We start from the raw sequence: 14,804 nt of genomic DNA on the forward strand, positions 1-14,804 counted from the left end.
TCAGAAATGCTCATAGTCGCTGATGCTTTGATCATACTGAACAGCAGTAGGCTGTAGTTTGTGACTTTAAATTGCATAAATAAATATATTTCTGAGACTGCTTTAAAATTATCTGTAGCAGGCTGTGCCAGCAAGTGGACTGTGTATTTTTACTGCTGGCAAGCAGCTTATGTGCTAGAGTCTGTCAGCAGCTCCAGTGCAAAACACATGTAGCCTCATCTTTGTTAAAAATTTGTATCTTCCTGTTCTACTTATTGACATGCTAAAAAAAAAAAGTGTGTTTGAATTGTCAATCTGGATTTATTTAGTCGTTATCAATCTGAAAGTATTCAGATCTTTGCTTATTAATATTTTATATAAACACTACAGATCATCTTTTGCAACATGTGCGCCAACTACCCCAGTAGCATGAGCAGCCCAAGACAGGCAGTACACCACAGGGTTTTAGTCACACCCTATCCATTGAATTAAACAGCAGTTGAGCAGCTAAAACCCCTTATCAGTGCTGTGGAAGTGTATCCCAGGGTGAGCGTACACCAGCCACGGCTGCCTGAATCATATCAGCTAATGCCGTCTGCTCGGCTGCACCCTGGGCAGAGCGCACGTTACAGGGAGCAAAGTTTGTCATGTGGGCTGAGCTAATACGAGTGTTTGGAAACTGAAATGATCTCTGCACTGGCACATACTTCCTAAATGCTTTTAAAAACTGAATTATTCAGTTTCTGGTACTTGCAGGCCAGGGCAATAACAACCAGGCGTTCAATACTTTGGCCTTTGTATTTCCTTCGGTGCTAAGGGAAACTGAGAGGACCAAGTAGACATATAAAAAGTTAAATAAGCAGACCCCAAAGTCTCACAGAAATGTTCCAGATTCCTTTCTTCTCAAATTGTTGGCATACACTTTAAATTCCCCAAGTGCTCAACAGCTGTTTGCAGGGCTGCAGCTTCTTCTTCTTCACCTGAATTGGCTCCTTATCTCTGTCAGCATGTTGTGTGATGCTTTGCCCCTCACTAGGTAACATTTACATAGTGAAATCAAAGTCACATAAACCATGCGGTGCTCATCTTGGCACGTAGTAACTAAGATTTCAGAGCAGTTACGTGTCCTTTTGCGTGTATGCGAAATGTAGCTGTATCAACATGGTGAACTGCCTGAAAAAGAGAGTAATCTAGGAGATCAACGCACCCAGAGTGAAGGTCAGAGAGAGAGCTAAGAAAGCAAGAGGAATGTAGAGAGAGATGGAAAATGGAGAGAAAAAGGCCTAGCAAGTGAAAATATTCTTCTAAAAAAAAAATGGAGAAAGAAATACTAAAAATTTATTTTGTCCTGGGGGATTTCCAGCAGGTGGACTACTGTGGTAGATCTTTATTGAAACAGGAGCATCTGTTTTTCATAAATCGTTTTTGAGCAGTACCTTTAAATGAATTTCCAGAAGAAGGAAGCATCATTATCTTCATTATACCTGCGGGAAAGCTTAGGAAAAGAGAACTGATTTGCTTAAAGTCAAACTCTGTCCCAGCTGGAACAGCAATAGGCTCTTGAGTCACTCTTCACTGCTTCCCTGGCAGAGGTCTAGCTCTACCGTGCCATCAGTTCTCGGTTTGTGCAGACTAAGGCAAAGCGGGTTTGCTATGCATTTCTCGCTGTTGCTCAGCTAGATGTGTTTGCTAAGCAGAAGTGATCGCTTTCGCCTTTTGTTTTCCAAATTTCATGGTACCTTCCTCACGACTGTGGCTTAATAGTAAAAAATGCTGCGCACCACTGCTTCAAGTTTTCAAAAAATGTGTTTCCCCACAGAGTCCTAAGAAAAATATGGACCAGTTCCCAGATAGCTAATCCCATCCAAAGAGCAACATCTGAATGACACTGTAGGAGACATCTCACACAAGAGGGATGCACATGGGAATAGCACACTTGGCCATGAAAATGGTTTCCCAACATTGTTGGCACATCCCAGCAATTGGACAGGAGAGGGATTTAAGACATTTCTGAGACTTTGGCACTTACTGAATTTTTTTTATTTGTCCATTGGCTCTTCCCAGTTTCCCTCAGAATCAAAGTCTGAGAAGCCACAATACTCCAAGACTGGTGGCTACTGAAGTGTCTCAGCTGTGAAGTACTCTGTGACAACTGGGCATGAGTGCCTCTGCGTCCCCATGGGGACACCACTGCTGATGGAGATGGCAGTGCAATAACCATTCTTCCCCAAACTCAATTCCCGAAGCAGTGCTAACAAACCCAGAAGTATTTGCAGACATTTTGGATATAATGGAGCCTGGTTTTGGGTGGGAATTGGTTTCGACCATGGCCAGTTAATCCAATTGATGCATTGTCCAGCCTGCTGCTGGCATAAACATCCCCATCTTGAATTTTTAAAAAGCAGGAAGGAAACCAAAGGTGATGATCAGTAGGGGCTCGACCGCCCATCCGCTTGGCAGATCACAGACTTTGCTGTTCTACAGGTGTTCGATCCCTCTGCTAATCCAAATGGGCCAAAGAGATTGATTTTCCCAATCTCCTTTTGTAAACCATACATTGGCAGCAGCCAAAGTCAGTCAGTTGCTTCCACCAGAGTTTGCAGCACAGGCAGCACTCATACAAAGCAAAGACAGTAAAAAATGAGAAAGGGAGAGAGTGAGTGACTGGGGAGCTTGCATGGACCCAGCTGCTCGTGGCCATAGATTCCATCAGCCCTGCAGCCTGTGACACCCCAGTGTCACCCGGTGCCAGGAACCCATGCAGCCTCTTAGCCCACTGAGGAGCATCATCATCACGAGCAGGAGCCTTCTGATCCAACTGAGGTGGAGGCCATGGAAAAACACTGGAGAGTTGGAAATGCAGGTGACAGCCTCATGTCTGTAGAAGCAGCACTCCTTTTCCTTGAAAGGAAAGGCCATCATGGACCATCTTCCATTATTTTTGTTTGGGCTAGAGGGAAATTGTGAAAGGTCTGCTTCATGGAAGAGGTGTCCTCCAGTGAAATCCTCTAAGGGGAAGACAGTGAGCAGACCCAGATGATTTCCTTGTTGTTCCTTGTTATTCTTTTACAACCAGATACCCAGGGGTGAAGTAGCAGTATAAAGAGGGTAGGAGTGATTTTTATACTGAGCCTCAGTTTTTCTCTTTTCATAAAAATTAAAGTGAAGTACTTTAGAAAGGTCATTATCTTCTGCATTTGCTGCCTGTCTGCAGGACTCAGTTAAGTTCACTGCAGCAAAGAACAAGTGCATTGGCTGCTTACCCTGCACCAACCCAAAGGTAGCTCAAATATATAAAATTACCTAAGTGATGGATGGCAATTGCATTAAAGATACCAGTGTAACACGTAAGGGTTCCTCACCATAGGGAGGCTATAGAGAGACTTTAAGCAAGCAATGAAGGACTAGGAAGTTTTGATTTGCTTTTTATCCAGACTGTAAAACTTCAGCTTTTGAGAATTTTCAATGAAACTTTGTGATAATGAACCAAAACCTCATTTCTGAAATTATTCAGAAAATTCCATGGAATATCACACTAGAGTATTGGACTGGACTGTGCCATGCAGGGTGAGTCTTTGATAACACTAATGGAACCAAGGTTTTCCAAATATTCCCCTGACACAACTCAATCCTGTAAGCATGGGTTAAAAACAAGAAATTGTAATGCTTCTTTAAAGAACAGAGCACCTCTCTTTTTTTTTTTTCAAATATATTAGGGAGTGGGAATGGAAACATGAGCTCAGTGTGTGCTGTATGGGAGTTTTGATGGATGTGAAAGGACAACCATGCTAGGGAGCACATACTTTTCTCCATTGTGCTGCTTTCTTGGGCTGCAATCTCATCTAATTTTACATACAATTGTAAGGACCTCCACAGGTGGTTCTGCAAATGCAATCTATGGCATCAACAATGCCTCTCGGTTTCTTTCTAAAAACATTTAATTATTGCCATTCTTGTGCTTATTTTGCCTAGTGAACAGCAGCAAGCACATAGTGAGAAAATACCGCGGGCACCTCCGAACCAAGATTGAGTCTGGAGAAGGAACCATTCCTGTCCGGTGTCACAACGCGGTTCAGACGTGGGATGGCGTCTTGCTGGGAGAGCAGCTCATCACCATGTCCTGTACAGACAAAATCGCCAGGTACTGTAGCACCTGATGTTTATACATCACAAAACTCTTCACATGTGGAAATGAAATTTGATGCCACAAAGGGCTATGGCTATCGATGAGGAACAGCTAGCAGGTGCTGACAAACCCCAGAGAAACAAAGACCTTCTTTGTATGTGAAAATAGACCATACAAATGGGATGGAATGTAAAGAGAACATTTTCCCAAATTCTCCATGGGTTGTTAGTTGCTTTTTAAAGTGTGACAAAAATATAAACTCTCTTTGCAACATTTTTTGCCAATAGAATTTCAGTGTGCAAATAAAATACATCCACTCTGCCGTATTGGATCATTTACCCCAAGAGTTGCAAACTAACCTTCATGCAGATAAACTTAGCGCATCTGCACCCTGTTGGATGAAGTGTCCTAAAAGCTGCTAAGAATATTTCTACTATTTTGATTGTCATTGCAGAAGTCTCATATCACAGCGATGTCTGTGGCTTTCTTCTCTGCCATGTAAATAGAAAACATATTTGTGTCAAATAAATGCTGTTAGCAAGTATTTCATAATTATTCCGTTGTGGCACATAAAACATCAATACATTCACCATTCTCAATTTAGGGTGTTGACTAATAGCAAATGATGGCTATCACAAACTGAAAACAAAGTTTGTGGGTTTGGATGCATACTTATTATACTATTAGCATATAACTATACATACAAATACACTTATGCTCATAATAATATATCTATTACATGCATTAGCTATAGATGCGGCCCTACATGTAAAATACATTACATTATAGGTATGAAAATCTAAATCTTATGATGAAATTCTCTAGTGGAATATCATGCCTAGGAATTCAGTTGAATTACATCAGTCAAGAATTTGGCCCAGTTATTAAAGGCCAGTATAAACATTATCTTTCAAAAAAACAAAAAGCTTTTGTTCAATGCAAATGCATGAATTCTGCTCTAAGCTTTAACTGGGTGACCTACTGAAGTTAAATTAGTCTGTAGGCTTAGCAAAGCATTTTGGCAGAAAAATGTCATGACTGAACCAGCAAATGGACATACCAGCAGACTCACAAAATCTGCCCTCTGCTAAGTGTAAGCATCACAACCGTTGTGTTTGCATGGAGGATAAAGAGCAACTTCTGCTGTAATGGTTTCATTTATTCATAAAGAGATAACAGCAAAACCAAACTGTTTGCAGTGAATCCCACGCACCGTTTTAGATGCAGTTGGATTGTCAAAATTCAGACTCATATGGGCTCGAAAAACTAAACAAATTTAACCTTGAGAATGGAAATGTTGCACTTTCTGTGGTTTTGAATGTCGTTACCCAGTGAATTAAATATCAGCATTGCAAACAGTATTACATTTGCTATTGATGGGGATGTTGACTACAAGGCACAGTCTCAGAAGCTGCATTTTCTCCAAGTACATGGGCTAAGCACTTTCAGTGAATCCTTTCCTTGTTGCCACATAGCTAAAATATTGAAGCCTGTGAAGAAAAAAAGAATCTACCACAAAGTTTTTCCAGGATTAAAAAAAAAAATCTTGCAGATCTCATCTTTGATACTATTATTGCAATGTTGTATCAATCACTGCAATATTTATTATTTATTTGAACCATAACTCACATGGACATTGGATTTTCCCAGCTCTAAAATAAAAAAAATAAAAATCAGCAATCATTATTCCCTGCTTTGAACATTCAATGTTTGCTCTCACCAGTAAGGGATAGTTAAAAAACAGGCTGAGAAAAGGGATGGAAAAAGCAACATTTGTAGGAATTGAGGTAGTGGTGTGGCACTACAAATGCTTCAGATGCTTGGACGCTTCCAAGCGCTGTGGGATCCTTTGTCAGGTTAAGAGGAAAAAACTAGTAGAACAACTGCTGAATTAGCAGATTAAGAGAAAATATTAAGAAAGCATGGAGATTCAGAAATTGATGAAGGTTGCAAGAGGGAATGGTCATTCCTAATAAAGGGAAAGGATGGAGATGGGATATTATCATAGAAGAGCTTATTTATGGGTCTGGAGGTGATGGAAACCAGACAAGAGGGGACCAAACAGGGATTTAGAGTAGAAAAATTCAACATTAATAAAGGAAAGAGGATAGACTTGAATGTGAAAAAGAGAAAAAAGGAAAGGGAAAAGGAAAATACAAAGGAAAATAAAAATAAAATAAAAAATAAATTAAAATAAAATAAAATAAAATAAAATAAAATAAAATAAAATAAAATAAAATAAAATAAAATAAAATAAAATAAAATAAAATAAAATAAAATAGGAAACACACAACAAACTTTTCACAAGGGAAACTGAGAAAGACAAATGGAGTCCAGAGAGTGCTGGGGCCATTACCGTGGCATGCACTAGGGTGAAGGGTCTGAAAGCTTCTATAGAAACTGCACAAGGCTATTGAGAGATGTTCCCAACCCTGGCTGCACTTGGAGCTCATACCTTTCCCTTCCTTTCTCTCTCACGGTCACATTGTGAGACCTGGTTCTGCACTTTTATTTCCACCAGGCTCGTAATTACAACTTTATGTGACCTAACTTCAGTTAGGATCACAAGTTCTCATTTGGGAATCACTGTGCTAGTGAAAATAAACATTTTAACAAAATGTGAAATAAAAAGTCTGTTGCAAGTCAGAAAAGAAGAAATTTCAGGACCAGCCACCAGTGACAGCGTTGTTGGAGATTTTTAGCTGCTATAAATTTCATGTAGAGCTTGGCAAAGAGTGGTGAGAAGAAGTTTGCATATCTTCAATAAACGTTACCCCAAATTTCAGTTTACCACATTACATATGATCTATGATCAGCTTTTATCCCCTTACAGGTGAGGAATCAAAGGTTTCTTCACGTGACCTTTGTTTCAGCACACGTCGGGCTGTTTTCTGTCTTCTTTGCCTCTGGCCATAGCAAGTACAGGCAGGAGAGGAGTTTGGTGGGTGAGGAGGTTGGTGTTCAAGGGCCCTTTCCCTGTTCCTGCCCCCACTGAAGAAATTCACACTTCAGACTCCAAATATTTGCTCTATCACATAGTCAGTTGACTCTTCAAATGTCTGCAGGGTGCAGGAATCTGGTTTCACATCATCTAGACTTGTCTCACAATGAGAAAAAATATCTGCAAAGCTGAAATTTGTGTTTATATTAGCATGATGTGACAAAAATCTGGCTTGTATACTTTGGATTTTATTGCTTGTAAAAGACCCTCAGGAGCATTGGGCTATTAGAGAATGTTTCCTCTTGAGAACCTAGCCAGTAGATGCTAAAATATACATCATTTTGCATTATTTGCAAAGGACATTGCTATCAGAATATCAAAGACCCAAGAACGGAGAGAGTTACTCAGAAAAGTGAATAATATTCTATAAATCATGTGTCTAACAATTTATGTTTTCATGCTCACAGGATAGCCATAAGCAGAGAGTGGTTTAATCAGATTTATTTGCTATTCAAAGGCATTTAGCAATTTTTATTACTATCACCACAAGTTTGAGAGACTCTGATGCTTGGTATGCAGTATTTGGACTCTGTGGCTGTATTAAGATTGCAGGATAAACAGCCTGGTATCATACCTATTCCCTTACTGAATTAAAGCACAAACACTTCTGGCATGAATACTCATGTTATTTGTCTCAGGCAAGGAATTACAAGGTGAAATTCTGCAACTGCATTATAAAGGAGGTCAGATGAGATCTTGGTGGTTCCTTCTGGCTTTAAAAACCTATGCATTTATATGTGTGAATTTAAAGCTTGGGCTCTGAGAATCCTCGAATAACCCACCCTAAGAGAGCATTAGCTTTTACACTAACAACTTCTGTGAGTCTCACAGTGCAGCTGAAGAGAGTTCAGTCTCTCAGTGCCATAGATTTTTAGGATTAAACCACGTTCTTTAGACCCAAAGTTCATTAGTTACACTAAAACCTAAGATTTTGACCTTTGTTTTCCTCTGTAATGTACACTGTATGCACTTGTAAAAAAGCAGCAATATCATGAACAAAATAATTTTGAAAATAATCAGCTGTTTGGGGAAAAAGGGTGTCATTTAACACTTTTTCATGCTAATCATAACCTGTATTAAGATCTTCATGTCAACAGAGACATCACAACCCTACGATAATTTAGGCTTTTTTGTACTAGCAAACCCATTCATACAATGGGCCAAATTAAACTTATTTTCATCTCCCTTTCTCACACTAAGGCTGGATGCAGGAGCAGCTCGTACCTTTGCTTATTAGAAGGTCAGTGCAAGGTTAATGCTGCTGTTCTTGGAAATCTCTGCAGTTGCTGTTCAGGACCAGACAAATGTTGGAAGGAAATTGACATACGTACACACAGGTATGCACAGACACACACAAGCACACACACTTAGGTAAAAAACAAGGCTATGTGCAGAGTTCAGCTCCTCTTTGAGGATCTAAATGCAACAACCAAACATTAGGAAGGTTCAGCACTAAATTCTGTCTTGGACCCTAAGAAATATTCAGAACAGCAAGGACTGAGAAGTGTTTAGGTTCCTACCAGCTGCAGGTGTGGGATTTGCCTCATCTCCTTGGTTCCCTGGGGCCTTGGGGACACTGGCTCCCTGCTTGTGTCCCCTTCAGTGACACGGTCTCCAGCTGCGCAAAGCCAGCCCAGCTCTGCGCCTCTCCTCTCCCCAGCACAACCCTGCTGGCTTCCCACAGCACACAAAGTGTGTACTTTTTACCAGATTTGCAGGTGATAGTTCTCACAAGCAAATGCATGCATATATAAAATTAGAATTTCCAAATGTTTCTACTTCTTGTTCCTAAAGCAGAAGAAATATTAAAAACTGCACAAAATATTAAAGAACTGTGCACTTCTCTTGCTCAAGCCCACCACCCCTCTGGATAGACCTGTAGGGGAAATTCAGAGTCTGCCACAGAGTGTGGAAAGCTTTCCTTTCGTGAGCTTTGTCCTCTGATTCTTGGAAACACTACCTGAGCTTCAGGCCAGGCTTCTTCCACCATGACTCATCCTCTCGGCCTACCATGCCCTCAGTTTGACAACACATACCTTTCTTCTTTATGAAGTTTCTGTGCTTTGAATTCACCGGGTTTACACATCTCATCACCAGTATCTGAATCCCTGCTCCTTCCATGCAGAGAAACTGAAGAAGTTATTTCTCCCAGCATCAACCAAACCAAAATAGTGGGCATTCCCTGCACATAGCTGCACGGAAAGGTTTAATGATTCCATTGCCTGTGGTTTGGCAGAGAAGTGCTGTAGTTCTGGGAGCACATGGAGGAGCACATGGTGTTCCACAGCACAGCAGGCCTGTAGCATAGTGTTCCAAGGTCTTGTGTTATCACCTTCACTGCTGTGCACATGCAAATTATTCTGAGGATCTTGGTCCTAGCACTCAACACTAAGGTTTATTTGAAAAATTAGTGCTTATCTGGGTGTCCTGTTAGGGACTGAGTTGCACACTGCACTGCTCTTCCCAAGACCCTCTTCCTCGGTAGACTTTAGCAAGGGGACTGTAGACCTTGTGCTATGGCCAGGGCAGAGCACACTCATGCTCACTGGAAATCCAGCTAATGTATTTACTTCAGGGAGATGCCAGCTTTCTGTGCATAAAACTTGCATCTACACACACTCATACTGCATAGACATACTTGTAAATGCAAGAGCCGTGGCACTTGTCCTCTTTCAGAAGAGGAACTTGGGGAACGGACTTTGCAGGATGCAGGATTTGGAGGGAACAATCCTCACAAACACTGTCTTTACACATCAAATAAAAGCCAGAATTCAGTGTTTATTTTGTAAGCTCTGGCCTTAAAATTGTTTTCTTACTACCGCTTCTCAAAAGGTTACCTTTGAAAGACTCTGTATTTTCTTGCCACCAGGTTAATGGTCATCCACTTCATCACGCTTCACAAAAACAGTGACATTAAACCCAGAGGTTAAACAAGACCTTGAACATCTAAAGTGTACCTGTAAAATGACACAAACAATAACAAAGGACCTCCAGACTTTGCATTACAACCTAGACAGCCTATTCTTGTGCCATGGCTGAGCTTCGTGGATTATTTGGTCCCATGAGCTAAAGAATAGAAGGAATCTTTATTAAGAATATCTTCAGAGTATTGCAAGGTAATGTAGTCTGCAGGCACTGTTTCAGGATTTAGCAGTAGGAGTCTGAAGTAGCATTTTACAAGATGATCTGAGCACATTAAGCTTTATTTAAATGTAGCATATAAAAATGCAAAACTAAAAGTCAGGGTTAGAAATTGGCATTCTTAGATCTATTTTAGTGTTAGCCTGTCAACCAGAGCCCTTGTTAACAGAAGACTGAGCCTAACAAGGTAAATCTTAAGAAAAGCTACTTCAAAGGCTACATATTAATGTAAATGAAAATCAATTAACACAGCTAAATCTTCAATTAGAGATGATTTGTGCATGTGATTTGTAATATTCTTTCTTAAACCCTTTCTGTGTGACTGAGATTTCAATTACAATCTTTCACCAAAAGGTATGTTCCAGAAAACGTATATAAACCACCTACTGTTAAAATACAGATCAAAAACTAATGCACTGGTTCCAGTTTCCAAACCAATAATAGCTAAATGGTCACATAAATAGGAACACCACAGGTGTTCTGCTGAGCACAGGCCACCGTGAATAACAATTTATATTGTGTGAAGCATAGCTGGAAATATTGGTAATAGAAACTGTGGTACAGGAGGTTAACAGCATGCCAAGCGAGTAAGACTTAAAGCTCTTAATAATGACCAAAAAAAGGTATCTTTTATAAAAAGTCTTAACAAAATAAGCTTTGAAATTCATCAGCAGTGCTTTTTAATGGGCGAGGTTTCCAAAGGTCCTGAGGACACGTTTCAGTCTCACCAAGCTTCAATGGCAGGTGGACACAGTTCCCTGAGATGTTTTGAAGCATCGTGCAAATTCCTCCGTATTTCGGTTTCAAAGGGGTTCGAGGGCAGGAGCATGTCAGTGTTTGGCTTTGAGAAATGCTATGTGCAAAGTGATGCTGGAAGCATTCGGCAAAAGGGTTCCAGCAATGGGCGAGGAGCCACATGCAGACACCACGTGCAAAGCCCTGTGGGTTTACCCCCAAGCCCCTTCTTCAATATTTTTATCATCCATGTTTCAGTTGGTCCCAGGGAGGGACCGCAGCCAACTAATGTGGTGAGGTGATGCTACAACATGCGGGTGTGGAGGCTGGGATGTGGTTGTGACCTGGGGACATATTTCCCTGCATATTCACTGGTGGTCCTGGGCTGCCAAGATGTAGGTATCTGGGGGGCTCTGCAGGGCTCACCCCCAGCCCTCCCTGGGGCCGAGGGAGCACAGTGTCTAATTAAAGAAAGGCTGCCTGCTCTGGGATGTCTCCCAGCTCCTCACTGGCATTTCTGTGATTGACAAACAGGTAAAAATATATTTGTTCAAGGATTATCTATATTGAAAACTGGACGCGGGATTTTGTCTTTGTAAACAGTGCAGTAATATCTGTTGTTTGAACAAAAGGGCGTACTTTCCTTCCATTTAAACCACCAAAAGCTCCCATATCTAAGTGAAAAGGGGAGAGATTTGGTTTTGTTGATCCTGCTTGCTGAAGATTTGGGGTTTTTTAAATAAGATCTGTGACTAAGGGAGCAGTGGCTTGATTCTCACTTTATGGGAAGGGTTGTTATGAAGCGCACAGCATATATAAGTTATTAGACACATGCTTGCCCTTGAAAACAGCCCTTAAAATCTTGCACAATTAGGAAAATTCAGAATGATCCAGCATATTTCCTCATAGCGAGAAAAGTCACTTTGATGTATTGAAGACCCAAAACGTTACACTGCATTGCTCTGAATAATAATTTTATTTTGAAAAACCACATTTGAAGAGAGCACTTTGTTACAGATGGGAACACAGCTACTTTCATGGACCTAAATTAGGCTACAGAGAAATAGCTCCTTCAAAAGTGAACACTGTTATTGATAGTTTCACTCTTGCTCAGACAGATCTTTCTCTATCATCTATCTACAAATAATCCCATAGATGTTCAGATATCAAAGGACCAAGTCAGTACATCAGCCATGTGCATTGGTCATGGGATGAACAATACACAGGATAAAAGACCTTCCCCCAAATATTTGTCCGTTTATTTTTTATGCAAAATACTGGACTGTCTGTCCTCTAAGGTAGGTATTTTTATCCACAGAAGAGAAGCAGAATGAGTAATCTCAAATTTCCCCCAATATTTTAGGTGTTTTTACTGTGCTCTCACAGCCAAGAGCAGCAGTGCAAGGCTCTTCTTGTGGCCAGCTCAGCACAGGACACCTCTAAGCACTCGTGCTGACTTAGAAGGACTCATGCACGTGCCTGCTTTCCAGAAAGAAACAACTGGCCAAACACTTTACTGAACCTGGGCTAGACTTGAGAGTAAAGCCTCTTCTCTGCTTTTTCACCCCTCTTCTCTGAACAGATGCTGCTGAAACACTGCTATGTTGAACTGGGGAACGGCCAGTGCGTGGGTGGCAGCGCCGTCACCCTCATCCCGTTTCCCCATGACCTCTGTGGTGGACACCAGCCCTGACATTTCTCAGGAAGACCTGGCAAGCAGTCCCCACCAAATATTGCCTTCTTGGTGTCAGCACCTCTTCTGATTTCTCTGTCCTTCCCGCTGTAGGATGGTGTCTGGTTCTAGGACAGTCCCTTTTTACACCACCTTCTACCCATCAGACATGGCTTGCTCTTGCGCCCTGTATTCTTTGTTATGTTTCTTCTCCCTTGTTTTTTTGGTCTGGTCCTTCCGTCCAATTTGTCTTGTATCTACTTATACCTTGAAGTCAAAACCCACTGTGGCTGGTATAGAAGTTTCATTGCTCCCTGCACCTGCCTGAGTCTTCTTTTGGGATGGGAAAAGAGGGTTGCCTTGAGAGACAACTATTGTATCCAAAAGCTGTGGACCCTAGTTCTGTCTCAAACAGTGCAGCAGACTTCAGCAAATTATACTGTCTTTCTGCCTCGGATCCCTGCAGTGTATTAAAAGGGGGTCTTACCTCACAGCAGCATTGTGATAATTAATTAATGTTTATTAAATTCTTTTAACACATAGGGGATGACCTGATCTTGCTTATACTATGGTTTCCAATAAGGTAATTCCATTGACATCTGAATCCCTTTTTTACATGAGCATGAACATGTTCAGAATTAGGCAGAGAAATATCTCTAAAGAAAAGGCAGGTTCCTTGTAAAGAATTTAATTAAATAATCATCATTACCTTGTAATTTATGATCTTAACACAATCCCCTATTTTGGTAAATAAAGCTCAGATGATTTCTTGTGATGTGCATATTGCTAGAATTCAAATATTGTTGAACATATGTTGTTTTTCTGTTTAGCTGCTTTTTTCTCTCCTTCGATCAAATATACAAGTGTTTTTTTAAGGAAATGTCAGATGTTGAAAACAACACGAATATCTTACATCTGGACAAAGATATCACTGTCTAATTTTTTTACTCACCTTTGAAGCTGGTCAGAGGCGTAGTACTGATAGCTGAACTCAACTCTGTTTCTTCAGCTTGCATTATTAATTTTGCATCCTGATAAGGTATTTACTCAGAGAGGCAGCTAGTTCTTTCCTTTAAAACTGATGTTATTTGCAGGAATGACCACACTTTTTTTTCCCCCAAATGAAGTTATGCAAATCTGATCGACTAAAGTAAATGTTTCATAAAACCAATGACTGTTTAAATTGTGGGACTAAATTGTTTGTATATAAATATTACCTTTTATATTCCATTTGAGTTTTATGTAGATGAACACATTACTTTAATGACCTGCATTTACAGAGGGAGGCAGGGAGAGTCTGACTCTGAAATCCTCAGCAGCCAGATGGCTGCCTTTTCTTGCATGAGATTAAAAGATGTTTCTCATTCACAGCCCTGCTTTGGAGGCAAATTAATATAGCCGGCTAAATTGCTTGTGTTTTTGGAATAAAATTTAAAGAGAAGTTTTTAAAGCAATTGGTGTCACAGGTTCCTAGAGCAGATTGCTCTCCAGGTACAGCATGCTGGTTTTAAACCTTCAGTAATTAATGGAAAGTATTCCGTGTTAATTGACTGCTTCAGGAAAGGGAAATATAATGACTCCTTATTAATCATGAAGAGACATACAGCATGGAGGCACTGCAATAATTGCACTAACGGTTGAGAAATGTTAATTAATGAAAAGAACAATGATGTAAGAAATTAGCTACCTAATGCTTGCTGCTGATGGAGATTGTGCTTTAAACACATTATTTAGCATGGCAGCCACTGGATGTTGCCTGAAATAGCAGACACCTCTTACCCTCTCCTTCAGTCGGCTGTGGAGTTCCAAATGTTGCCAGTGTTTTGGTTTTTAATGAGACAAAATGCACTCTCCAAAACAATGTTTTCTGAAGCATTTTCAGCTTGAACTCCTGAACTATTCAAATGTATTGACGGCATTTGACTTATATAAAATTATTATCCAAGTATAAGAGAGTATGTTAGTGTTTGTGTGGTGGGAAACAAGTTCTTATTAGATGGGCTAAGCTAAATAGGTTTACTAAGAAGATAACTGCATCATGATATCGTTCCCCTTTTTAATTTTTCCAGTTTTTAGCTAATTACCTGTCCCTTGAAGAACTTAGAGCTAGCATGCTGTCATATTTGTGCCTAACTCGATGTAAAAATTCA

General features: G+C 40.4%; 1 protein-coding gene across 1 annotated transcript in view; it reads left to right on the forward strand.

The window, feature by feature from the left end:
• The window catches only part of ADARB2 (adenosine deaminase RNA specific B2 (inactive)), a 318,732-nt gene that overhangs the window by 291,921 nt on the left and 12,007 nt on the right, over positions 1-14,804 (forward strand). Inside the window, exon 7 of the mRNA XM_065831151.2 lies at positions 3,952-4,120. Coding sequence (XP_065687223.1) covers positions 3,952-4,120 — 169 coding nt within the window. The remainder of the gene's footprint in view (positions 1-3,951; positions 4,121-14,804) is intronic.

The sequence above is a fragment of the Patagioenas fasciata genome, chromosome 2, assembly GCF_037038585.1.
Source record: "Patagioenas fasciata isolate bPatFas1 chromosome 2, bPatFas1.hap1, whole genome shotgun sequence".
Classification (NCBI taxonomy): domain Eukaryota; kingdom Metazoa; phylum Chordata; class Aves; order Columbiformes; family Columbidae; genus Patagioenas; species Patagioenas fasciata.